Here is a 26458-nt window from a genome sequence, read left to right on the forward strand (position 1 = left end):
CATATGTGGTGGGATTGTAAGATTATTTTTTAAAAATGGGAAATAATATAAAATGAATTGAAAAAAATGTTTAAAATAACATTTGTAAAAAACCAGAAGCTTTTCTGTTAGATATTTTAGGACAAGAGCTGCCGAAAGAAAAACAGACATTATTCATGTATGCTACAACAGCAGCAAGAATCTTAATGGCACAAAACTGGAAGACTGGAGAAATACCATCAAAAGAACAATGGCAAGAAAAGTTGATGAACTATGCAGAGTTGGCAAAGTTAATGGATTTAGATTTAGATTTAGATTTAGATTTAGATAAATTTATTGTCATTGTCCGTATATACACAGTATACACAACAACGAAAATCAAACACCCACCCAAAGACCGGGTTCACATATACATTTGCACGTATCTCCGAACTCTCATCCTATTTAGACATAATCTATAAAACATAACATAATCCAGAATATAGCACGACCTATTAAGCTGCATGAAAAGGACAATAGTGATTTTGAAAAAGAATGGGAACCTTTTACAACATATTTGCAGAAACAACAAAAAAACGGACCTGCTGGCAGGATTTAAATAAACATTTACAACTTTATTTACAGAGATCAAGAAATTTAACAATGTGACAACATAGTACTATATACAAACAGCAGAATGTAACATTTGATGTAATAAACCAGAAATGGAAGCCGAGGGAAGTCAATAGGGAGGGGGGAAATTGGAAAATGAATGTTATTGATATTGAATATTTGTTATGAGAAAAAGAAAATCATTAAAAATTATTATTATTGTTTTAAAAAAGAAATATCCCTGAGACGACATTACAGGGGGGTGGGGGGTGGAATCAATCTGCATCAAACTGTGACATGCCTGGCAGGAAGGCACCCATCCACTGCCATTATCAGTGTTTGACGAGGACGACCTCTGTTCAGCCTGCCCACCAAGTTGATCATAGCCCACTGGCCACATGGGGCAGCTGAGCTGAGCAGGGGCCTGATGAACTTCTTGGTTTTGTGGCTTGAGAATATAAAAGTAGAGAGAGTTGTTGAGCACTTGGGAGAACTGTATCCATGGCTAGTGGGTGTCAGTATATGGAAACATCACAGCTGCAGACAGCCAGATTGTTGACATCACATGATGCGGCTATCTGTGGGAAAGAATTTCCCCGGACGTGGCTGGATAAGTCTTTGTGAAGAGTGTACCGTATTTTTTGCACCATAACACTCACTTTTTTCCTCCTAGAAAGTAAGGGGAAATGTCTGTGTGTGTTATGGAGGAAATGCCTACGGGTGGCATGCCTACGGATTTTCCTCCTCTAAAAACTACGTGCGTGTTATGGTCGGGTGCGTGTTATAGAGCGAAAAATACGGTAATTTGAAACCTTCTGACTGCGCATGCTCAGGAAGTTTGTCAGACTTGCTAGAAGAACTGAACTGAAAGGACGTGTTTTTCTCTAGTGCTGTAGACAGAAATAAAAGAATGTAAATAGACGTTTCTGTCTGTCTCCTTTTCCCTGCTAGGGAAGAAGCAGGAAAAGGGGGTGTGCATTTTACCCACTCTTAGGAAAATGTCGCCTATCAATATCTCCCTGGTCTGTCCGGGAAGTCAGCCAGAGGAGGTTACCGGTGAGCAAGCTCCAAGGACAGTGAGAGGGGCCAGCCTCTGTGGAGGGGGCTTGCAAACCGACAGTGGGCAGCCTGGGAGGTCACAAGCTGAGCAGGCCCAAGAAAAAAAGATGGGACCCAGGAGAGTCATCCACGGATGTCTTATCCACCCACTGCCCACCTGAGCACTCCAGTAAGCAGCTCCAACAAGTCATCATCCTCTGTAACATGGGGAGCTTCCCCTGCGTTTTTACAGGGCATCCCTCACGGCAGGGGGTGCCAAACTAAGTTCTTTGATGCCATAAAATATAAAATTCAACAACTGTGTTTCCTTAAATGCAGGCCAGACCAATCAAGAGCCACATCAGGTAACTCTTCCTAGTACCAAGTGTCTGTAAAACATCATTCCATCCTTATTTCCGCTTTCCCCCTTTTCTTCTTCTTCTTCCTCTTCATCACTGCCATATCCTCTGTACTCGCGTTCTCTCCTCTCCTGCTTGCTCCATCGAAGCCCGAGGGCCCCTCAGTCCTATGATGTGCTCCTTCTCTGGCCTCCTGCTCATTACTGTTCTCTCCATTCACTTTTGCCTTCTTTTTCCTCCTCTTCTTCTTCTGGCTGGGCTCCGTGGCCGGGCAGTGGTGGTCCTGGCTGGAATTCTGGAGCGCCGCTGGGAGGCCGCTATGTTTCAGGATGTCTGCTGCTGTCACCGTGGCTTCCTGGCACCTCTGCCATTCTTCGTCACTGTCCGGCTCGCTAGAAAGAGTTACAGGCAAAACGGTGGTAGAGTTAAACCCTTGGAATTCGCTCCTGCAATATGCGGCAGCGGCCACCAACTTAAGATGGCTTTAAAAAGAGGATCAGACCAATTCACAGAGAAGAGGGGTATGGATGGCTACCAGCCATGCTTATTATAAATTAATCACTATTGACACACCTGGGAATCCCAAGTGGTGGGGAAGGGAGGGGGTAGCCTTGGGAGCATCACACGGGTCAGACACAGCGGGGTGGGCGGCCTGGGATCCTAACCCCCTGCTGCAGCATGTGTAAAATGCTGGACCTCCCCATCAGGGATGAGTCCTGCCATCAGCTGCAGCCTCCAAGCCAGCTGCCCGGCTGGCCAGTTCCACCTCTGTCATGCACACCTGCCAGAGCAGCATCTCACCTGGAGCTGCAGTACCGCTGTCGCCGCCTCCCTGCAGTCTGAGGTTCTGGCTCCCCACAGTCTCCTGGCACTGATGAGGAGAAGAGGCGGAAGCCTAAGACATTGGAAGAAAAGCGGGAAAGTTATTAGGGCACCCTCTGTGTTGGGGTCAGACCAGCACCGCATATCCAAAGGGCATGTAGGAGTACAAGTTCTCCAACACAGCTAGGCATTTTGTGTTTTCATTTTGTATTTTTGTGCTGTGAGCCACCCTGCGATCTTTGGATGAAGGACAGTATATAAAGTTAATAATAAAAATAATAATAAAGACTACAGTCATACCTCGGGTTAAAGATGCTTCAGGTTGAGCGTTTTCAGGTTGCATTCCGTGGCAACCCAGAAGTAATGGAATGGGTTACTTCCTGGTTTCGCCACTCGTGCAAGCACAGACGCTCAAAATGACATCACGCGCATGAGCAGAAGTGGCAAATTGCGACCTGCAGACGCGGGTTGCATTCTGCTCAGGATGTGAACGGGGCTCCGGAACAGATCCCGTTCACATCCAGAGGTACCACTGTATTGGAGCGAGAGGCTGGGAGTGCAAGTGGGCTTCGCTCTGTTGACCAGCAGGGCAGCAGGTATGGCTTCTCGGAATTCTACCAGGCCTCACCAAACCTGCCAATCTGCCTGTCAATCTGAGAGCCTGGTGTTGCATATACCTATCCCTTACTGTGCCTGAAGTGTGTTTCACAGAGTACTGTGTTTGCCGTCAGAGGCCAAGTCTTCTGTGGCATGGAGGGTGGTGGCACAGAACTGGCCTTTTCGGTGGTGGCTCCCTACCTCGGGAATGGTCTTACCAGGGAAGAATGCCTGGTGCCATTGTTGTCTGTCTTTAGGCAACAGGCAAGAAGACACTTGTTTACCAAGCCTTTTAAATTTTTGATTGGGAAGGTACTTAACGAGATTTGTGCTCATCCTTTAACTGGGACAGGAAAGGAATTGTTCTTTTAAAATATATTGCTGGGTTAGTATTTTAGTTTGGGGGTATTGTTGTTTTTCTGCCTGGTTTTAATGTATTAGTTCTTTCTATTTTTATTGTGGAAGTTGCTTTGAGACACCCAACTACAAAAATGTGACTAATAAACACAAAAACCTAACAATAAAATATTTGAGGTTTGAGGATACGCAGCCTCAGGCCCCAAGGTCCTTGCTTCAAACTCCAGAGTTCCTGACACAGCAAATTTAGCATGCACAAACACACAGAACCAAAGCAACACTTAAGTTGGTGTAAAGCGTTTTAGATTATGCAAAGAACCCACTCACCATCATCTTCAGTCTCTGAGCACTGCAGATTGTCCTGTGCAGGTCCTGGAGAATGCTTCAAAATAGTAATGGAGCTAAAAGAAAGAATTACAATTGCACAACGAGAAGGGAAACCAGGGGTCATGTTAAAATACTGGCATGACACAAATGATACAGCAAGCCTAGGAGACTCCTCAGTTGGTTGGCTAGACAATCTGGTAATCATTTGCTGGTCCAGATTCCCAGTTTTCATTATCATGCTTGTTTTTTGTTTTTAAAGAAGCAAGTCTTTAGCTCTGATTCCTGCATTGCAGGGGGTTGGACTAGATGTCCCTTTGGATCCCTTCCAGCTCTGTAATTCTATGATTGTAAAACCAGAGCTGAAATGTGCAGGCATTATTCCACCCACCTGCTTTGGGGAAACTCCCTGCTGCAGTCAGCTAGGATTGACCAGGAAGCAGCAATAATACCCACAGAGACAGTAAATTCTAGATGTAGTCACAGCTGCCCAGAGATTGAACTCCCTGGTTTCTTTCATAGCTATTTTTCCCTCTCACCTGGAGTGGAAGTAATTTTTTAGTCCAGGATTTTAGTATGCCTGTGATTGCATGACCCGCCCCTCCCTTCCTCCCTCAAACAAAAGTAAAAAAAGACAGGGGTTTATGTTCTAAGACAGGTGCTTTTATTTAATTTTACAAAGTTGCTTTTTTAAAAAAGCTTCTTATTTGTTCCTTAAATATGCTAGTTATCCATGACCTGGATGACTGAAGTGCATTAAACTTGGGGCTGGCTTTGAAAATGATTTTAAAAATTCATGGTCATGCTATGCCAGTGCTTTACCATCTGCCTTTAATCTGGAGCACTGGATGTGTCCTTAAGAATTCTTGCACCAAAGCAATTTCTACTTAGAACTCTCCAAAAATATGAATTTTATCTGAGGGAAGGGCTCAAGGAGCATCACTGTCACACCTTTGAGAACATATACCTGTCCAAAATTGCTCCCAATTTCTTTGCAACATGAGCTCGGAATTCTGGAGTGGTCTGCAGCTCATTCCCATCCTGCCCGTGGTCGGAGACCTTCTCTCTGTTTAAAGAGAACAAACTACTAAATTATCTTGGAAGTTTGTAGTAAACAGTTCCCTTTGCCTTGAAAAGAAGAAGCTGGAATCAGATCCTGAAAACTGTTAATGAGCCAGCCAGAGGGCTGTGCAGTATGAAAGATCTGGGTTATGGCCTCAGTGCGAATGCCAAGCAGAGAGGCCAAAGATCTTATATAAACACATTTGGCACCAATTCAGGTTGTCTAATACACGACATGGAGGTATGAGAAACAGACTTATAACTCACCTAGGGTGTTTTTGTTTTTGTTTTAAGATCCAGGTAAATACAATCCTGCTATCCTATCCCTGTGCTGGGTAAATTGGAGAAAAGCATAATTAAACCTAGAATTATGACCAGCTTTCTGGCAGAGCACTCAGGGATGCATTTAGACCAGCATGCCTGGTGAGAGCCTCTTGGGGCTAAAACATGTCAAAAAGAATGGAAAAGGTTGTAGAATAGAGTGTTCCCTTGTTCTGAGTGTTTTATTTATTATATTTATATATATTATATTTATTATATTTCTTTATCCTCAATAAAAGCTTTATTACCGGGGGTTCTGGGGGTTCTTGACTTTGCACAATTTTGCCTTTGCATGCAGACCCCTGGAACCAAACTTTCACATAAGTGGCAGGCCAAATGTACTACATGATTCTTATGGCTATGTAGCTCAAATTTTAGTTTCTAGTAGAACAGAACATAACGCTCAGTAAACTTTCAAAAAAGCAAAGTTACCTGATGCTAGGTTCAGCGGATGGCAACTTGCTCTTCTTAAAGTTACCTGCAAAAAGTTAACAATTAGGCCCAACATGGAAGCGACGTTAGTTCAGATTCATGAGCGAGCCCTTTACAAAAGCAGTTTACAAAAATAATGGTGCAATAAAATTATTAGCAAAAGCAATTATTAAAAAAATTAAAACCAGCAACAAACAAAAAACACATCAACATTCTAGATATTTAGGTAGGCTTGCCTAAATGAAAATGTTCTTAGCAGGTGTCGAAGAGTAAGAATACAGTGATATTCCAAAGCGTAAGTGCTGCTAGAAGACTGATTTTTGACAGATTTTTGTTGGTGCTGCAAAAAAGCATCAAAATCTTTGTGGGTCATTTTTCTGAGTCACGTGTCTCGTGCCAATTTATTTTATAGGCTTCTTATCCATCAAGCTAAGGCAGGCATATGTGGCCGTTCACTTTTGGAGCCCCCAACCCTCATCAACCGCAGCCAGGGATGACAGGGGTTGCAGTCCAAGGAAGCTGCAGGTTCCCCATTCCTGGTTTTAAGAGATCAACTTGATACAGCCCTATTTCTGCCACACACAAAAATGGGTTTCCTGCAGGGCTTTTTTAGGATGGGTAAAGTTTCTATCTAAAGGTAGGAAGGTGCTAGCAGGCCTGCCGCTCAGGGCTCTCCCTACCGCCTTTGGGCACCAGCAGGGCCGCTGCTGCTGCTCGCTGCAGCACCGGGTCCCAGGCAGCCTCCCGGAGGCGCCCCAAATCATCCTCCTCGCTGCTGCTGCTGCTGCTGCCTCTCCTGGTAGCCGACATGATGGAAATCCCCATGGTCGCAGTGCATCCTGGGGACTGTGGTCCAGACCTCGTGGCTCAGCCCTTCCCTAGACCGGTGCCCTCGGAATTGGACTACAACTCCCAGTAGCATAGCCAAATGATACTGGGTCCGATTGGAGCATTACTGTGCTGCCTGGGGCTGATGGGAGTTGTAGTCCAAAACTGTTGAATGGAGAAAACGACTCTAAATGTCTTCATTGAGCTGGTCAGCATATGTGTGGAATACAGAACACAGAACACTTAATTCACCGTCAGAGAGTGATAAGAAAAATAACAAAGAAAGGCGGGTTTGGCTTAATTTAGATTATATATAAGCCCTGCTGTTAGCTTTAGATCGTCCATCCATCACAAAGGTGGCCTTCTCCTCAGTCTTTTGAAATTGTAAGGTTTCCATACTGACACTGCTTTTCTCCACTGGCCTGAGGCGCCTCATCACAGGTCTTGCATATGTCCATCTCAACTTCGCAGACTTTTTTGCCTACACATAAATTTCAATATTTGTCTCACCCAGTTATTAGTTTAATGATATTACTATAACATGGCACATTCCATGGCATGCTGTGTTGCTCTTACGCTGCTAAGGCTTGCCCAAACAAAAATGTATAGCAGGCGTCAGAAACAGCAGCAGCACCTCATCAAGAGGCAGGGAGTTCCGAAGTGCAAATGCTGCCACACCGTGTCATGAATCCTTCATTCTCCTCCTCCTCGTCGTCTATTTCCATACATTAAAGTGACGTGGCCCTGGGCTCGGCTCCACCTTTCTCACAGAGCTAGGCCCGGGCTCCGAGGAAGCAACCGACTCCCGTAGAGCGGCGGGCCTTTTGGCAGGCGGAACCTTTGTCGCGGCTGCCTTCTGGGCAACAGGGAGAACCCTTTGCGCTGGGGGACGGCGTGTGCCCTTGGGATAAGGGACCCCCTTTCCTGTTGTGGGGCCGGGCTTCCGGCTAGGGGAAGAAATCAGGTGACAGTTGCCGTTCGGGCGGAGGTGGAGTTCGAGAGAGCGAAGGGCCGCGAGCGGCGGAAGGCGCCAGCCGGAGGAGCCCGCGCCGACTCCGGTGAGAGCCCCGCAGGAGGCAAAGGGGGAGGCCCCCCGAGGTCGGCGAAGGGGGAGCTTGACCTTGGCCGGGCCGGGGGCCTGTCAGGAGAGAATTCCCGCCTTGGGAGCAAGTGCCGGGGCTCCGTCTCGCCTCCTGCTCTCTGTGGGGTGGGGGGTATAGGGGTCGAGGCTGCTGGTCAGGCTCAGTACGTAGCCTTTCATCATCCCCTCATGTACAGTGGTACCTCAGGTTACATACGCTTCAGGTTTCAGACTCCGCTAACCCAGAAATAGTGCTTCAAGTTAAGAACTTTGCTTCAGGATGAGAACAGAAATCGTGCTTCGGCGGCGCGGCAGCAGCAGGAGGCCCCATTAGCTAAAGTGGTGCTTCAGGTTAAGAACAGTTTCAGGTTAAGTACGGACCTCCGGTATGAATTAAGTACTTAACCCGAGGTACCACTGTAAAGGGGGGGGGGGACTCGTCTGGCTGACCGCTGTTGGAAACGGAATACTGGAATCTCCATGGATCCCAGCTTGGCCCAATCCAGCTGGGTAGGGAGGGAGAGCCTATCAGTGGTAGGATAGCCGAATACAGCCTTATTTCCACCAACGTTATTGTTGTTGTAGCCGAATACTGTAGAGCCTTATTCTCCCCAACATGGTTGTTGTTGTTGTTGTTGTAGCTGAACAGAACCTTATTTCCCCCAACATTATTACAGTGGTACCTCGGGTTAAGAACTTAATTCGTTCTGGAGGTCAGTTCTTAACCTGAAACTGTTCTTAACCTGAGGTTCGACTTTAGCTAATGGGGCCTCCCACTGCCACCGCACGATTTCGGTTCTCATCCTGAAGCAAATTTCTTAACCTGAGGTACTATTTCTGGGTTAGCGGAGTCTATAACCTGAAGCGCCTGTAACCTGAAGTGTCTGTAACCCGAGGTACCACTGTATTGCTATTATTTATTATATCCTATCTTTTCTTCAAGGAGCTCTAAGTGTCTGGCACGTTCCTCCCCTTGTCCATTTTATCCTCGCAACAACCCTGTGAGGTAGGTTAGGACTAGAGAGACAGTGACTGGCCCAAGGTCTCCCAGTGAGTTTCATGGCTGTGGTGGGATTTGAACCTTAGTCTCTCTCCCAGGTCCTGGTCCAACACTGTAGCTGCTGTGGTATACTGGCTGTCTTATGCTGAAGACTTGGCATGTTTGCACTGTGGCTTTTATTTGTTTCGTAGAATCTATATACTGTTTGATTGTAAAAAAAAGGGGGGGGGAAATGCCTGAAAGTAGTGTACTCTCTTTCTCTTCATATATAATGATTGTTAAAAACAACTGCTTAAAACATTTAAAAATAAAACCATTGAAAAACTACAAACAGATTAAAACTCGCACAAAATCTTCACACTTGAGATGTATTCTTTTGGGACCCTCCTTATTTCTGTGATTGTAAATGGTCTGCAACAGAAATTGCAGGATTTGATGCATTCAAGGAGGAGAGGTCTGCAGACATTTATTGGCCATGGTAGCAAATTGGAACCGTCATGTTCAGGGACAGTATCTACCTCTGAATATCAGTTGCTATAGGGTATGGAGGATGGGCTGCCAACTTCAGGTTCTTTTAAAAACACACTTTGCTGGTATTTAGGAAAGTGCACACCTTCATGTCCTTTCTGAAAGCACCAAGGTGACCATGTTTGAAAGCAAGATACTGGACTAGATGAACCAACAGCCCAGCACACTACCTCTTTTACTTTTTATTATTATTTTTAAATAATTTTTATTAACCGGCCAATCAAATCAAATTAAATCACATCACATAAATTCCGAATTACAAAGCCGGATTTTAAATTTTGTTGGGGGGACCCATATTTCAAGATCTTTTACTTTTTAAACTTTAAAATGTACTTCTTGCCTTGTAGTGCAGAGTGAGGAAGAGAGGTGCCCCTCCCCACTCACTGCATTCCTGTGGTGATCAGTTACAGGGAGGCCTAAAAAAACCAAAGATTTTGGGATTCAGAATAGTGTGTAGACTTCCATGTTATCAGACTGAAGTGTTTTTTCCTGCAGTTTTCCCTCTTGGGTCTGTGCATCACTTGGGTATTCTCTGATTGTAGAGTGGCTAATAAATTCTGAAATAAAATAGAATAGAGTAGCAGCTTGGAAAATGAACCCTCTTCTTGTAATGAACAGATTACAACATTAAAAGGCTAGCGATATATCCAGCACAATGTAACCAAGCCAGGATTGCTGTCAGTATGTTTTTTAATGGCATGTAGCTTTCAGTTCTAAACTTTTAAAAGGCTTGTTTTTTGTGTGTTTCCCAAAGACTCCATTTCCCCCTGTATCAGGCCGTATAGGCAAAAATTTGCTGTTATCTTGAATCTCTCGGGTTGCCCCAAGCCTTTACATCTTGGTGCAGGCATAGTGCAAGGCTCTTAACTGATACATGAAAAATATTGAGTGAACTGGTCTTACTTAATTCCATTCAATTAGCGTTGTTCATTGTTAAGATTGTTTATAAATTCTGTGTAAGTGCTGGTGATTTATTCCTATGTGTTTCTTCATTTTTATCCATTCAAAACCAGAGCATTTGTAAGTGCCATTGAGTTCAGCAGGGTTTACTCCCAATTAGTTACATAGGGTGGTGGCTGCCTTTTTAAAACAACCACCACCACCACCATGCTTGGGCATGTGCAGATATTGACCTTACTTTGTTGTTTCTGGAATCCGTCTGGCTCGGGAGACAATGGAGGAGTGTGCCTTTAAGGGTGAAGTCAAAAGACTTTACTATAAATGTATTAATGCAGAACTATTCCAGACATGGAGATAATTTACATGCATGATCTAACAGGTTAAATTGGAGGTATATTTTTTCCAGAATAAAGGAATAATGCATGCTAAATGTTTTCTTAGGAACTAGATTCAGGTAGGTAGCCGTGTTGGTCTGACGCAGTCGAAATACATAAAAAAATAAACAAATTATCCAGTGGCATCTTAGAGGCCAACTAAGTTTGTTCTTGGTATAAGCTTTCATGTGCACACGAAAGCTTATACCAAGAACAAACTTAATTGGTCTCTAAGGTGCTACTGGACAATGTTTTTATTTTCTTAGGAACTAGTATGTTAAGAGCGTGAAACGAAATGAACATCTGTGCAGGAGATCATATTGAGGTGATCTGGGCAGCCCCTCCCAAAGTTATCCAGTAATCCAGTCTGGAAAAATGCTTTGGGTCCCTAATGTTCAGCCCTGCAAAGAGACAAATAAATATTTGAAAAATCATGTGTGTCAAAATACGAAATTTAGCTGCCTGGATGAGTGACCACCAGAGATTTTCCCAACCCTATTCCACAGGCATTGATTTTGTTTTGTTTTTGATGTTAGCTTGTTTGCTTCTAGTGAGCTGTGCATAATTAATTCAAAAGATTTTGTAGTCACAGATGACCAGACTTTGTTACAATGCTTATACAATTTTTTTTAAAAGACTATTTAAATAAAAATCATAAACATATTTACTATGGAGTAAGTCCATTGAACAAACTGGGGTTACTTCCAAATAAGCATAGATAGGATTGTGCTGTCAGTGGCTTGAAGGCTCAGGATAGCTGAGAATTGCAAAACTGGAGCAAAGGTCCAAGGCAGTATAGCAGAATGGGAAATAGAGCCTCGAGAAGTCAACATGTAAAGCAAGGTGTATGTATATCCTGGGTGCAGACACTTATATAAAAGGGTAACGTCCAGATTAGATAACTTCTCTCCAAAGCAGGAAACCACTAGAACGTTCATAAGCTTGCAGCTTAATGTTTCATGAGAAGTGCCCGGCTTAATGAAGGTGTGTGTGTGTTTTGCCACTTTTTTTCATTTGAAATGCATGCATGATTTTACTAGCAGTGGCTGAACCACTGAAAAATCTGTAGAGCTCAGAAGCTGCATCTATTAAAGCTTGCTAGCTGATTGCAAGGCTGCCCTTTGGGAGCCCCCTGCAAAATGATGTAACTGAATGAAAAGAGTTCTGTTGAAATAGGTGCCTCCTCTTTCCCACTTGCCAAGTTCTGGTGATGTGGGCATTAAGCTGCTCTGGACCCACTGTGGAGCTGCGTTCCCCTATGCAAAAAGCACCATTTCACAGGAGCCAAGTGGCGATGCGGATAAGGTCCCGGTTCAGTACTTGTGCTTTCTCCTTTGGCGTTTTTGCAAGGAAAGGAAGCAGAGAGGGGCTGAATTCGCTTCAGGTAAGGGAGGCAAAATGCTAAGATAGCAGGGAGGGGATTCTGTTTTTGGCATAGTGTATTAAGACGGGTGTAAGAAGTGGACTTCTCAGCTGCTTACACACTGCTGGGTTTTACAAGTGCTGTAAGCTTTAATTAGTAGGGTAATCTACGAAAGTTTGATTAGTCATTTGCCAGCAGGTAAATTATAATTGGTGAGCCGAGTTTTCAAGAACACCCATGTTTATATATGTTTTGGTTTGTTGACGTGGCAGGAATGAGTGGGAGAACCTTTCTTTGAACAATGAGTGGGAGGGTCCTGTTTGTTAAATTCCAAGTTGTGTTTTGTTTGATACCATTGAATTTTAATAAATTCATTGAGTAGTTTGTTAAAGAGTAAATGATTCCTCAGTTTAAATTGCTGTCATTTTTTTCATGCATAAAACATGGAGCTGCCAGATGAAATCAATTATTTTGTCTAATTGTTGGTGGTTGTTTTTAGCTTTTGAATGTTAGGGTGGATGTTGTTGCAATAAGTGGGCCAGTATATTGCTTTTACACCCTGAGTTGTAGACACATGGTGGCTTGTCTGTGGATTTTGTTAAGTTGGAAATGAAGGATCTTAAGATTAATTGAATGAATACAAATTGAGAAAGTTTTTTGGGTTTTTTTAGCATATTCTGTTTAATTCTCAAAGGTGTTCCTCTATGCATCCATGCATCTTTGTTAAACCCATCCCCAGCTTTAGCTGTGCCAAGCCCACTGGGAAGTGCCATGAATTAAAAACCAAAAAAGGCTTTGGATGTATTATTATCATGCACTGAACTTCAGGGAGTGTTTGTAAACTATGCTAAATGTTGTGGGGCTCGGTTAAAAGAAACAAGCAGGGAACTCACTGGGAGGCCTAGAGATTGCTCTGGTCCCACCAGTGCCAGTCATGAGGGTATATTAAAACCAGGTTGTTGCTCAGCTTGCCCAAGATTTCTCTGGACTACGATAAAAAATGGCCTGAGGGCTTTCACTGTACAAAAATAAACACTATAGAGTATTATTTTCCTCAATCTGGTGCCCTCCAGGTGTTTGTACTCCAGCACCAGCCAGCCCAGCTTTACTCCAAAACCTGTGGAGGATGCCAGGTTGGAGACATACGGTAGTGCCACCATCTCCTCCTTGAGTCTGGATTAGGGAAATAATATAATGGCATCCCCTAAATTCTTTCTTTCTTTCTTTCTTTCTTTCTTTCTTTCTTTCTTTCTTTCTTTCTTTCTCAGAGTTCAATTGCATTAAAAATTTCCTGACTGGGTGTGACAAGAATGGCCAGCAAAGGGCCAGCAGCTTCTACCTCCACCGAAAGCAACAATGCTGGCGGGACCAGTGGCAACAGCAGCAGCGGGGACGGGGCAAGCCAGGACAGCACTTTCGAGTGCAACATCTGTTTGGATACGGCCAAGGATGCTGTGATCAGCCTATGCGGGCACCTCTTCTGGTCAGTATCCTGGTGCTCTTGGCCAATTGTTCATCTGCTTTCTACACCAAGCTCTTGAGTTGCCTACATAAATGTTAGAAAAGTTTGTGTGGTTTTTTTTTATTAAAAAAAAACCCCTCAAACAAATACTGCTTCTCCACTCCCACTCCTGTGTGTGCCCCTCACTCGTCTCTCTCCTTGGCAGTGCCCCTGCCAGCCAGGTGTCAGTTGGGAAGTTCAGTTCCCCACATCTGGCTCTTTGCATTCTTCCCATGGGAATGAATGGCAGCTGTTTAATCCCATGAGGGTGTATGAAAGGGGTGCAGTTGTGGGCACAGTGATGCCAGGTGTGCTAGGATCAGGCCCCTGCTGTGGTCTGGGATGCACTTGTCCATGGAACTCAGTTAGAGCCACTGCTTTCCTAGTGCCACACCTTTACCCGGAGAGCCCTGCCCTCAGTGCTGTGGTAAACCTTGAGCGTGGCAGAGCCTGGAGACTGGCATGAGTGCAGTTTTGCTGCTTTACGTATTTGATTGTGAATGTATAAACTGTTTAATATAGAATGCCTTAAGTGGTGAATGAATGTGTATTCAAACACGTATGATAAAATCGGCCATAAGACAAAGCGGCTATGGAAAAATCATCATTATTCTTGTTCTTATTGGGAACATAACTTCCATTGTCCCTGAACACTGACTAAGTCGTCGTATGGAGGGGACGCCAGGTTGAGGAAGGCCTTTCCACAGCGCTGGTGAGAAGCCAGTTCTAGATGCTGCCACGCCTGTGCGGAAACAACTTTCAGCCCAAAATACCCTCGTGTGGTCCTGTTAGTTCATGCTCCATTTGCATACTCCAGTTTCACTGTGTTGGGTTCTTCTTTTTCTGAGGCTGCTTGAATGTAAAGCTCAGCTGCCTCTAGGTAAAGTTGGGGTGATTCTCTCCACCCCTCTGCCTCGTGCCCATTTCAGAGTGTGCGCCCAGGACAGCTGTATAAGCCAGATTTTCCTTCTCCCTCCATTCCTATCATTACTTAAAATAAAATAATGCATGAACAGGAATTTCTGATGCACTGGGGAAATCTGCAGGCTGGCCACCTGCCACCTGAGTGCAATGCAGGAATGCCAAAGAACCCCTGACAGACTGCCACCAAACCTCTGTTTAAAAACCTCCAGTGAAGGAGAGTCCATCACCTTCCGAAGGCGCCTGTTCCACTATCGAACAGCCCTTATTGCCAGAAAGTTCTTCCTAATGTTTACTTGGTCTAACCTTCCTTGTAATTTGAATCCATTGGATCTGGTCCCACCCTCTGGAACAGGATAACGCAAGCTTGCTTCATCTTCCATGCAACATTGCGACAGCACTTTAGATATTTGAAGATGGCTTTCATATCATATCTCAGTCTTATCCAGGCTAACCATATCCAACTCCCTCAACTGCATAAGGCTTGGTACTACCTAGAAGAGAAGCAAATTGTATTATCTGGAAGTGAAGCAATTTTTTTTTAAAAAAACACCCCTAGCTGCTTTCTTACTTAAATATTATTGTTTTAATACCCAACTGTGGAACCGGCAGGGCTGGATTCCAGTCTATTGCTTGCTCAGTGTATTTTGATCTCTCTCCCTTTTCTCCTCCTGCCTCCACCGCTGCTCTCCTCCTGCCCTGTGAACAAATCATTCTGGGATTCTCAACAGTTGGCCTTGTTTACACCAGGTAAGGCAGCTTTTCTTTTGCTTTGTCTTTCATCAGCTCCTCTTGCTCAGTCAACCCCTCAGCTCTCTGGGGGAAGTGAGAAGGTGCAATATCCCTTTCAGTTTCTAAATGGTGCCTGTGCACCAGAGATCTCTAGGGCAACCCAATCTGCTAATAACCGTTTGCATGCAATAGTTTGTAATCTGCAGCTTTTTCTGTGGGGCTGATTGTTCTTTGTTGGAAGCTTCTATTGGTTTCAGTGAGATGGCACAGATAAATAATAAGTATCTGCGAGGTGGCTGAGTGTTCAGAGCACTTTTGTACATTCTCTTGGTGCAACAGCTCTGTAAAGGTAGGTCAGTATAAATATGAAAATGAGGTTATGTCAGTGTCACCTGCTTTTGTCACTGGCAAAAGTGAGGAGTTTCCATCTCTGTGCCCTGCACCAACTTCCAAATACTGGGGTGGGAGAGGCCATATGTTAGTGTGCAGCTTAAAGGCCTGAGACAAGAGTTGTGGCCTGTTGTATGTTAAGGGATGCCGAGGAAAAAGTGTGGGTCAGGCCACAAAAGGGGTAGAAGAGTCTGCATGCCACACAATAGCCTTTGTCAACCTGGGGCCCTCCAGATGCTGTAGATTCCAGGTCCCACTGGCCTCAGCCAGCACAGCTGTACAATGCTGGGGAGTTGAAGTACATGCTGGCTGAAATGAAGGTGTTTTAGAGTGAAATATCTAAAGGGAGCCAGATTGGGAAATTGCTGCCACAGAACCATGCAGTAAAAATGGTCCCAAAGTGCTGAGAGCATGAGAAGATGTTTAGCAGTGGCGGAGAGGCGGAGATGATTCCTTGTGCCCAGAAGATTTTGTGAATGGCACATGCGATGACACTTAGCATATGCTTTCGGTGGTGGTATTATGATTCTGATTCGTTAATGTATTTAAATCCCACCTTTCTCCCAAATTTGATTCAAGGAGACTTACAGCATTTTACAAACCTCGTTCTAAAACACAAAGGGATGAAAACAAACTAGTTAAAAACCATATTTAAAATAAAATAAATCACATTCAGAACCAGCATTAAAATACAGATTGCATCTCGTTTCCAAAGGCCTTTCTGAACAGGGAGGTCTTGGGCTGCTGATGGAAAGGAAGGAGCCAGACTAGCCTCTCTAGGAAGGGAATTGCACAATAGGGAGTCCTGTGTGCTTCATGCAAGGCACATCTCTAGTCTCTTGCTCAGGTTTCTTCGTTCTTTCCTGCCTTTTCAGTGGTTAGAGACCAGGCCCAATCGGCAGGTGTGTCCTGTATGTAAAGCAGGTATCAGCCGCGACAAGGTCATCCCACTTTATGGAAGGGGCAGCACCGGACAGCAGGACCCCAGGTAAGAATGTTGGAAGCTATTTCCTACAGCTGTAGGGGTGTGGAACCTGCGGCCTTCCAGCTGTTGCTGAACTACAGCTCCCACTGGCCCCCAGGAAGCATGGCCAATGGTCAGGGATGATGGGAGTTGTAATTCAGCAACATCAGGAGAGCCAAAGGTGCCCCATGCCTGTGTTACAAAGCCCTTATGGAGTGGGATTTGCAGAAGTGAACGTGGTGTGTTTAGCTGATATTGTTGCCAAATGCCTGCAAAGCCTTCACCCATCTGTAGTCTTATCTATTAAAATCTCCCTGCTTGAACTGTCTGTAGCAGTGGTTCCCAAACCCTTTTGGGCTGCCACCCCCTTGGTTCCATAAACTCATCCCCAATGCCCCCTAGTGTACTACACTATTAAAAAAAGCATTATACAGAATGGCGCTTTGCATAACCCACTAAGGAAGATAATAACACCGTCAATTTGAGAACAACAACAATTAATTAATCCAAAATCCAATTAAAACTATTTAGCTTAATTTGTTAACCTGTGGAAATAATTTGAGCTGGAATTGGAGCATTTGCCTGTGTACGAGAACTTCGCTATTCCCCTTCACTGCAGGCTGACAGACAAGGCTGATTAGAGCATGAGAACTGGGCAACACTGTTCATGAAAATGCATTTGAGATCCTGAGTGTTTCTAAGGATTTAGAATTATGCAATGTGTATCTGTAGGAATAAGTAACTTGAGCCGGTCTTTAAAAGAACCCAGTCTGATAACATCAGCCCCAATAGGCACATCAGTGCAAAAGACACTTCATTATGCTATGAAGCATTGCTGTAAACTGTAAAAGTGGCAGTGAAAAGTGTTGTGACTCATATACTAGACTATCAAACGTTCTCAATTCCTGCCTGGCAGGGGGCTGGACTAGATGAGCCTCGGGGTCCCTTCCAATTCTACAATTCTGTGATTCCTTAACTGCGAGAAGTGAGGTTACAGGAAACCAGGCAGAGAGCCTTCTCAGCAGTGGCACCCTCCCTGTGGAACGCCCTCCCATCAGATGTCAAGGAGATAAATAACTATACAACTTTTAGAAGACATCTGAAGACAGCCCTGTATCGAGAAGTTTTTAATGTTTGATTATGTTTTTATGTGCGTTGGAAGCCTCTCAGAGTGACTGGGGCAACCCAGCTAGATGGGTGGTGTATTTATTATTATTATTATTATTATTATTATTATTATTATTATTATTACCAGCTTATTGACGTCTGATAGTCATTTGCAGCTCCATCACCCAGCTGCTGCCCCCTTGTCTCAAATGCAAAGGTTCAACCCTTGGCATTTCCAGTTAAAGCTGGGGAAAGATTCCTTCCTGAAACTCTGGAGATCTGATGTCAGTCAGGGTACACAATACTGAGTTGGATTGGTCAGTGGACTGACTCAGTATAGTGTCGGGCTGTCACTCAGTGGTAGAACATCTGCTTTGCAGACTAAAAGTCCCAGGTTCAATCCCCAGTGGCCTTTCCAGGGAGGGCTGGGAAAATACTTCCTGCCTTAAACCCCGAAGAGCTGCTGCCAGTCAGAGTAGACCGTAGTGAGCTAGGTGGAGCAATGGTCTAACTTGATGTCAAGTAGCTTCCTATATTCCTCTATTGTGAAAGGTCTCCACCCTCTTACAGTCTGTGGTGGTCACACTGATGCAACACTCTCTGTCTCTCTCTCTCCCAAATAATAATGATAAGAGTTTCAACATAGGCCAGCAATTAAAGAGGAAGATAGGCATGGAAACACCTCTTCAGCTACCCCACCCCCTATGGCTGGAATGCAGTGGAAGGAAAGAAAGGAACTCTTGGGTCCAGGTGGTGTTCATCAGGTCCCAGAGTTGACCAGAGCTGGGCTGGGCTTGACTGAATGAATTGTCTCTTGCAGAGAGAAGACACCACCGCGGCCTCAAGGCCAGAGACCTGAGCCGGAAAACAGAGGGGTGAGTAAGCTACGATTTGCAGCCTTTGGGGGTTACTTCTGTATCTCCCAGAAGTACAAATGAGACAAAAAGGCATATTGATCACCCTTAGGGCTATGAAGTGCAACGTACAAGCTTAAACGAAAGCATCAGAACAGCCTTGTTCTGTCTGGTGCCTTCCAGATGTCTTGGACTACAGCTCCTATCAGCCCCAGCCAGCCTGACAGGGCAAACCTACAGGAGACAGTAGTCTGGGTGACCTGCCACTCTCCCATACTTTTCCTTGGGTTGGAGAATGATTTTCCTTTTCCCCTGTTGGCCCCTTGTACATTCTTTTAGCCCTGTGGTCAGGAACCTCCAGCCCGTGGACCTAATTTGGCCCATGAGGCTGTTTTCCCTCAAGCCACACCCATCCGCCTCACATGTCATAATATATTGCATCAGGTGTGGAGCAAGTAAAAATGCAGTCACAAAGAAACCACTGGAAGCCTTAAAATGGGCTCTGAATAGTTTATTGGCAAGCACAGTTCTTAAATTCAGTGACACTGGGATTGATTCTGCTTGAGAGCTCCCAACCAGAGGTCCTGAACAAAGCCAATTCCTGCCAAAAGTGGGACTTGAAGACAGCACTGATCACCTGTCCCACTCTTCCTCATCCTCACAACAATCCTGTGAGGTAGGTTAAGCAGAGAGTGTAAATGGCCAGAGGTCACTCAGTGAGCCTCATGGCTGAACAATGAGCCTCATGGCCTCCTAAGGTCTCTTAGTTTGATTCTGTAAACACTGCACCACACTGGCTCTCAGTAATCATGTTTCCTTTTTGTAGGATTTTATAAAAATGTGGATTTTGAAAGCCTGTGGGGACTGTGTATGTAAACAGCCTCTGATTATAGTTGGTCTCCAACAAGTCTGTGCTACTGGGGAATGAAGATTGATATGTGTAAACATACAGTGTGTGTAGACATGGGGGTTATAAATAGTGTGGGGTTGAGAGATATTGGACAGGCTGCAGAATTTCCTAGCATGAAGATGGGGAGCACACCTGACCTGATGAAATAATTGCATTTTTCCATGCAAGGCAGCTTGGAGCCTCCAGGGTCTACCTGTGGGCCTCATTGCTTCAAACAAACAGCTCTGTTGGGTGTCATTAAGAAGCCTTTTTCTTTTCTCCGCACTCCCTGCAGAGTTGGTGGTGCCTTATTAAATCAGCAGCTGAACTTGACAGCACCTTTTTAGCAGATGCTGCTGCCAGCACTAAGACTGCTGGAGCAAAAAGGCCTTGCTTGCATTCTGCTCTACTGGCATGGCCTTGAGGATCAGCACAGAATGCCCCGTCTCTGATCAGGTGGCCAGCAGCTGGTAGCACAAGCCATGTGGCCTGTCCCATGCGAAGAGAGAGAGGCTCAGCTGTGGCAAGTTCTCTCATTGGACTGCAATTCCCATCAACCCCAGCCAGCATATGTGATGCTGAGGCTGATGGGAATTGTAGTCCAAGACTATCTGGAAGGCTCCAGGTTGTGGAAGGCTGGTGTAATCCTGGTGCAACATTTCCCACATTCTTGATAGGTGTGTCACACTTATTTTCTGGATCTAAATTGGAAACAAACTCCTTCACCTCGAAAAGGATTCCTTTCAGACTGTAGTAAGGAGGAAAGGAGCTGGGTCCCTATGTTTCTGCCTGTGTTGTGGCTTCTCTTGGCAGGCCTTGTAATTTATAAAGATGCAAAGAGATAATGGTCTCTAAGAGCAGGTGTCTTGCTGCATCTCTGCCTCAGAAGTGACAGGGCAATCCAGACGTCCCCATCAGAGGCTAAGTGGAAAGAGGCGAGAGCAGGAAATTGTGCAGAGATACAGTGAGCAGGCTCTTCTGTGAGGGGACACTTTGGGCTCATGAGAGAGGTGCGGGTGTGTGTGAATGGGTGGGTGGGTGGGTGGGTGTGTAAATCATGGCACACAGCCAGGGACCAGTCATAGTAAATCATAGAGAAGGCAAACAGGTCAGCATTTCACTTCATAAACTAGCATGCTTGGAAGGTTTCATTATTCCCTCCCCCATTTGTGGTTCTTCCCAGGGCTTCCAGGGTTTTGGGTTTGGCGATGGAGGCTTTCAAATGTCGTTTGGAATTGGGGCATTTCCTTTTGGTATATTCGCTACAGCATTCAACATAAATGACGGTCGGCCTCCCCCAGGTAAGGAGCACTTTCGAATAAAAAAAAACCCTAGCAAGCCAGCAAATCATTGGTTGCACTCACCATAATTATAGGACTGGCAGATCAAAAAAAAGCTGGCACCTGTCCATTGTACTTGCGTTGCTGTTTGTGTAACCAGGGCTAAGTCCTGATGTTTCATTTGTTTAGAACCCTTTAAATATAGATAAGCTATTCTGTTTTTAAAACTTCAATCAGATGAGTGCCGCTTATCTTCTGTTCCATTTTTGTTTTGAAGTACAAAGTGAGAACAATACATTTCTGCTTAGCAGTGCTTCTCACTGGTAGTTTGTATCGCTTCTCGGCCTTTTGGCTAAGATCAAGTGTAGCTCACTGGTAGTTTGTAAGGAACAGCCTCCAAGCTGATTAGCATCAGTGCTCTCTATATGGAGTAAAACCAGTTGAGTCACTTTCGGTGGCCCTGAATCCTGAGCAGGCCCCCTCCTTTGTGCATGAGCCAAAGCCTTTCACATAACTTTGGGGCTTTGGTGGCCCTTGACGTAAATGTATTTCATGTCCACCACCAAATATATTAAGTTTCCTGTCTCTTATGTTAAGATTTGAAAGCAAATCTGAAAACCCTTGTGGGTTTGTACTACTTAAGAATTAATTTTTTACTCTGCCATTTGCTAACAGAGACTTCTTAAAACCAATGCTTTCAACTTGAAATGTGCTGGGTGTTTTCAGTGACAGTCGCGCTATCCTTACTTGATCACCTTTCTGCTTTTTTCATGGACACTGCGGATGTTGCCTTGTCCTTCTTAGCTCTGGCTATATGCAGGGAGTCACAACAATACAAGATGTGGGGATATGACTAGTAAAGGGACCCCTGACCATTAGGTCCAGTCGTGGCCGACTCTGGGGTTGTGGCGCTCATCTTGCTTTATTGGCCGAGGGAGCCGGCGTACAGCTTCCGGGTCATGTGGCCAGCATGACTAAGCCACTTCTGGCGAACCAGAGCAGCACATGGAAACGCTGTTTACCTTCTCGCCAGAGCGGTACCTATTTATCTACTTGCACTTTGACATGCTTTCAAACTGCTAGGTTGGCAGGAGCAGGGACCAAGCAATGGGAGCTCATCCCATTGTGGGGATTCGAACCGCCGACCTTCTGATTGGCAAGTCCTAGGCTCTGTGGTTTAACCCACAGCACCACCCGCGTCCCAGTAGGGGATATCACTATTATTATTAATTTTTTAAAAATCACAGGCTGACTTTCTGAGCAAAGCTCCCCAGGGTGGCTTATGTAATATACATTTCCAGAATGTAACAGCAGTGCAAAACGCAACGTTTCAGCAAATTCTGAGCCACTATAAAAGTGAAATGATCCAGCAATAATAAAACACGTACACAACCCAGAACCAAAACAACCCGGTTTATCCATTTCACAGAGCAAAAATATAATGTATCGTTTGGTGAAACAGGGTCTTCAGAGCCTTTTCAGAGGCCTGCAGTGTGCTAATCTTTTGAATGTTAAAATAAAAAAATTCCTTCCAGTAGCACCTTAAAGACCAACTAAGTTAGTTCTTGGTATGAGCTTTCGTGTGCATGCACACTTCTTCAGATACACACAGAGTGTATCTGAAGAAGTGTGCATGCACATGAAAGCTCATACCAAGAACTAACTTAGTTGGTCTTTAAGGTGCTACTGGAAGGAATTTTTTTTATTTTGACTATGGCAGACCAACACGGCTACCTATCTGTAACTTTTGAATGTTGACAGGCAGCAAACTGCAGATCCAGGGTGCTCCCACTTAAAAGGCCCTGTCACCCCTGCCATTTTCACTAACTGAGGCCATGAGCAAATGAGGAAGGCTGCCATTGTTGATATGGGTTCAAGCAATCCTTCAGATAACTTGGGACAGTTGAAAGGGCCTAGGGAAGTCTTATAATGAAGATGCAGAATGGCGGCTGATTCCATGCTTTTCTGCTATTGGATCTGGAAATACACTGCTTTTGTTTGCTGAGAGAGGTTCCCTTTTCTTTCTGTCTTCCCAGCAGTTCCAGGGACTCCCCAGTATGTGGACGAACAGTTCCTGTCCCGCCTCTTCCTGTTTGTGGCCCTGGTGATCATGTTCTGGCTCTTGATCGCTTAACCTTGCCCTGTATTGTACCATGGTTTGTGGGGCTCCGAACTGGTCACAGACGACTGCTTCTTCTTCTCCGTGCCCCACTGCCAGCCTCTCGGTGTCTGGTTCCATAGCTCATGGGCTCCCGCAAGCCCCGATGTCTGCTGCAGTGGGAGGAGGACTCTTGCTTATTACGCCAGAGTAAATGGAATTAAAGGTCTCTCTTTAAAAGCATTCTAAAGTCCAGCCATGTGTCACGCAACAGGTAACTGGCTAAGGCTGTGAACCTAGCTTTGAGCTCCACATGCCAAGAGGGAGCATTGTTTGAAATCATGTGCCAAGCCGTTAAACCAGGTGCTGGCCCTGGAGGGAGAGTGGGTGGCAAGGCCAGGCACGGAAACACTTGCCCTGTTTCTCAGATGAGCCTTGCAACCCAACAGCACTGAAGGGAAGGAGATCAATGGACCGACTGCTTCAGAATCCAGTTGCATAGATTGACCGAAACCCAACTTGCTCCTGGAAATTGTCTTCTTATGTGAGTACAACTTGGGAAGACCATCAGGCGGCAGGTAGGAGGTCACCTTAGGAGTATTCTCTTCCTGCTGTTTCCCACCTGGCTGACCTTTTCCCAGGGATATTTAAAATAAGTTAAGGGATAAGAGACTCTCTCACCCTGAAACAATAAGATACCTAAACTTCCTGGAACCAGATGGGGCAGGTTCTCTCATCTCAGGGCTGGGGGTGGGGATGTTGGACACCAGAGGGGTCCCCTCTGGGCTTGTTGCACAGCACACTTCCGCATGGATGAAAGCAGTGTTGTTTTCCTAAAACTTGTATAACAGCTTTCAGCTCTTAATTTGGATATAGAGAGTTCTGGTTACTGTAGTCATTGACACTCATTTGCTCCTTCCTGAGATGAATCCAAAATTGTCGTCTCCCCGTCCCCCAACTTCTTGGAATGGTTAGTTTGGGAAAAGTGGAGGACAATCTTCTTTTGAGCATTTTGTTCTTCCCCCATAAGAGTTTCTGCATAGTGAGAATAACAGCCTAACTTGGGGGCTTGTTCTCAAGCTCCAAGGGGTCATTAGTTAGTGCGTAAGCTTTTTCAGATGACCAAAGATAATATTTTGAAGGGTCGATCATGAGCATGAGGCAGCAGGAAGCTCTCCTACACAAGCCCCATTGAAACAAATCAGAGCCATGCTCTGGTTTCCACCTTTCCCAGCCTTGTTGTCTCTCCATATGTTGTAGTCCGGGAGTGGGGGACCTGCGGCCCCTCTTAGCCACAATGCATATCACCAATGGCCAGGGATGATGGGAATTCTTGTTCAACAGCATCTGGAGAGCCAAGGGTTCCCCACATTTGTAATCCAAAATCTCACCAGGTTGGGGGAGCTGTCTTCTTTGTTTCAGTGGGACCCACATGGAAGAGTATCCCACTTAAATGGATCTGAACTATTTACACAAGGGATTCCTTTGCAGGAGTGGAAGAAGCCTGGGAATGTTGCTTTAAAACTGTTGCTGCTGAATCCTGGGAGATTCACAGGACCAAAAATGAACCTTCCTCACTCCCTGACCTCACACTTTCTTGTAAATCTAAGGGTCTCTTCTCAAAGACTCCTGGGTTTCTCTCTCGTTTTGATCTCGTTTTTTTCTCCCTACTCCTTTCCCAATTTCTGTAGCAGCAATTTTTTATGAGTTGCTGAACAAATCACAGCCAGCAATACTGAAAAGAACAAATTGCATAAGGGGGCTTCTTTTTTTTTGACTAAGGTCTGATAGCATAGTAAAAACCAGTCATTGCATTCCCAGTAGTCACAGTGAGAGCGTTTCCCTTTTCTAAAAATGCAAAATCCTTCTGTCAATGGTTTTCCAAAAAGTGCTCAAGGGCCTGTCAGCGACATAAAAAAGACTGTAACCTGTGCTGCCTCCTAGAACCTGCATATCTTAGTTTTGTTGGGGGGGAAGATGGTGCCACCTACTGTTGATAAGGTAAACTGAATACCATCATAATATATAAGGGATCTCTGGCATTTCCTTCTTTTTACAGTTCATGAAAATGAGAACCATGGAACTAAAGCTGCCCTTCTGAAAGCAATCTTGTTAAACGGTTTGCTGTAAAGCTTTTTTTTTAAAAAAAAAGAATAAAATCTGTGGCACTCGGGAAAGAGAAAATTGTTATGGATTTAAAATATTAAAGCAGATTTAACTTCCTTGGATGGACCTTTTAAACATGTGGAGTATTATAGCTTTGCCAGCTGCTACCTGAGCAGAAGGGGATCTGTCAACCAAGGTGACCACAAAAGTACCTAGCCTGATTCAGAAGGTGATGGATTGGGGTGAGTCCCACTGATAATGGCTCATGTGGGTTGTATATTTAATGTTCAAATGGTCCAGTCTCCATATTTTCCTGAAACGGCAAAGGGTCTTGTGGCACCTTAAAGACCAGCAAGTTTATTGTAGTGTAAGCTTTCATGGACTCTACATCCCCACTTTGTTGCCTGCATCTGTTGGAGTTGTCTTTAATGGAGGCAGAAGATTTTGCAGTCTAGCCTGCTTTTTAAGGTGCCAGAAAAACACTCTGCTGTTTGGATTTCTGCATACAAACACAGCTTCCCCTCTGGAATGTCATATTTTACTTGCGGGTTTGAAATGGCCTCTGGAGTTCCCCTTTTCCCCTGCTGTGTTCTTTTTTTTTTGTATTTGTATTCTTTATCTCTCCCCCCCCCAAAAAAAAATCATGTATTGATTGTACTTGGCCTATGGTTAGCAAAAGATGGCACCACTGTGCAACACCATTGTGATTCACTAATTTTCACTGTTGTGAAAGTAATTTAGAATAAACACATTTTTACATTACCTTACGTCTGCGTGGAATTCTTCTTGTTACTGTCATTTAGTCATCTGTAGCCATAGGAATGTTGCTGAAGAGGCAAGTCAGCCATATTGTTTGAAGTAAAGGCTCTGCTTATACACCTTCTGATATTTGGGGTCTCTTAAGTCTAATCAGCATAATAATGTTGTTACTCATATGCAACTTGGTACTATCACAGTTGCCCCAGAGGGAACTTTAGAAGGGGTGGAGGTCTTGTGAATGAAATGATTTTGAGAGTGGGGTGAGTGGGGGAGTGAGAGCCCTTCAGCTTGATCAGGCCAAAAGGCAGATTTAGTCCAGCATCCTGTTCCCACAGTGGCCATCCAGATTGCCCAACTGGAATCCTGCAAGCAGGACCTGAGTTCAAGAGCAACTCTCCCCACTTAAGATTCCAAACAATTATGGAGGTAGAGCATAGTTACACTGGTAGCCTTCTCTCAATTTGTAGGCAAAGGAATTTGTGGCAGCAAATTCCAGGTAAAAAAGATCAGGCATCCAGGGATTCTTTAGCTGTGATTCCTGCATTGGAGGGGGTTGGGCTAGATGACCCTTGAGGTCCTTTCCAACTCTACAAATCTACGGTACTATATTTCAGTAATCTGTATGTTGCATTTCAATATATAGATAGATATAAAAATTAAAATTAAAAAAAAAAGATCAGGCATCAGAGTTGTTAGTTACAGAGTTCCTAAAAATACCAGCTAGAATGGGAAAACGAATCAGGGTAAGAAGCCAAAAAGGTTGATGGAGGAGCCTTCTTCCCATCTCTGCTGTAGCATGATGCAGTGTCCCAGACTACAAGTCCCATCAGTCTTGGCCAGCGTGGCTATGTGATGCTGGGGCTGAAGGGAAATGTCATCCAAAACACCTGGAGGGCACCAA

The 26458-nt window shown here is 44.7% G+C and overlaps 2 protein-coding genes across 2 annotated transcripts; one reads left to right on the top strand and one right to left on the bottom strand.

Annotated features, from left to right (window-relative positions):
- Positions 1-572: 572 nt before the first annotated feature.
- On the bottom strand, positions 573-7000 carry LOC310694961 (protein CUSTOS). Its single transcript, XM_083478886.1, has 7 exons — positions 6563-7000; positions 5883-5928; positions 5035-5133; positions 4071-4144; positions 2769-2862; positions 1689-2359; positions 573-1075 (listed from the first exon to the last, which is right to left on the bottom strand). The coding sequence occupies exons 1-6, from the start codon at positions 6705-6707 to the stop codon at positions 2008-2010; spliced, it is 810 nt and encodes a 269-aa protein (XP_083335012.1). The 5' UTR covers positions 6708-7000; the 3' UTR covers positions 573-1075; positions 1689-2007.
- A 628-nt stretch (positions 7001-7628) lies between these two features.
- Positions 7629-25560, top strand: RNF185 (ring finger protein 185). Its single transcript, XM_083478936.1, has 7 exons — positions 7629-7768; positions 13225-13439; positions 15110-15128; positions 16376-16488; positions 18392-18446; positions 20498-20615; positions 22631-25560. Exons 2-7 carry the CDS (start codon positions 13267-13269, stop codon positions 22726-22728), a joined length of 576 nt encoding a protein of 191 aa, XP_083335062.1. The 5' UTR covers positions 7629-7768; positions 13225-13266; the 3' UTR covers positions 22729-25560.
- The last annotated feature ends 898 nt before the right edge of the window (positions 25561-26458 follow it).

This window comes from Podarcis liolepis (genome assembly GCF_965112155.1).
Source record: "Podarcis liolepis genome assembly, chromosome: 15".
NCBI lineage: Eukaryota > Metazoa > Chordata > Lepidosauria > Squamata > Lacertidae > Podarcis > Podarcis liolepis.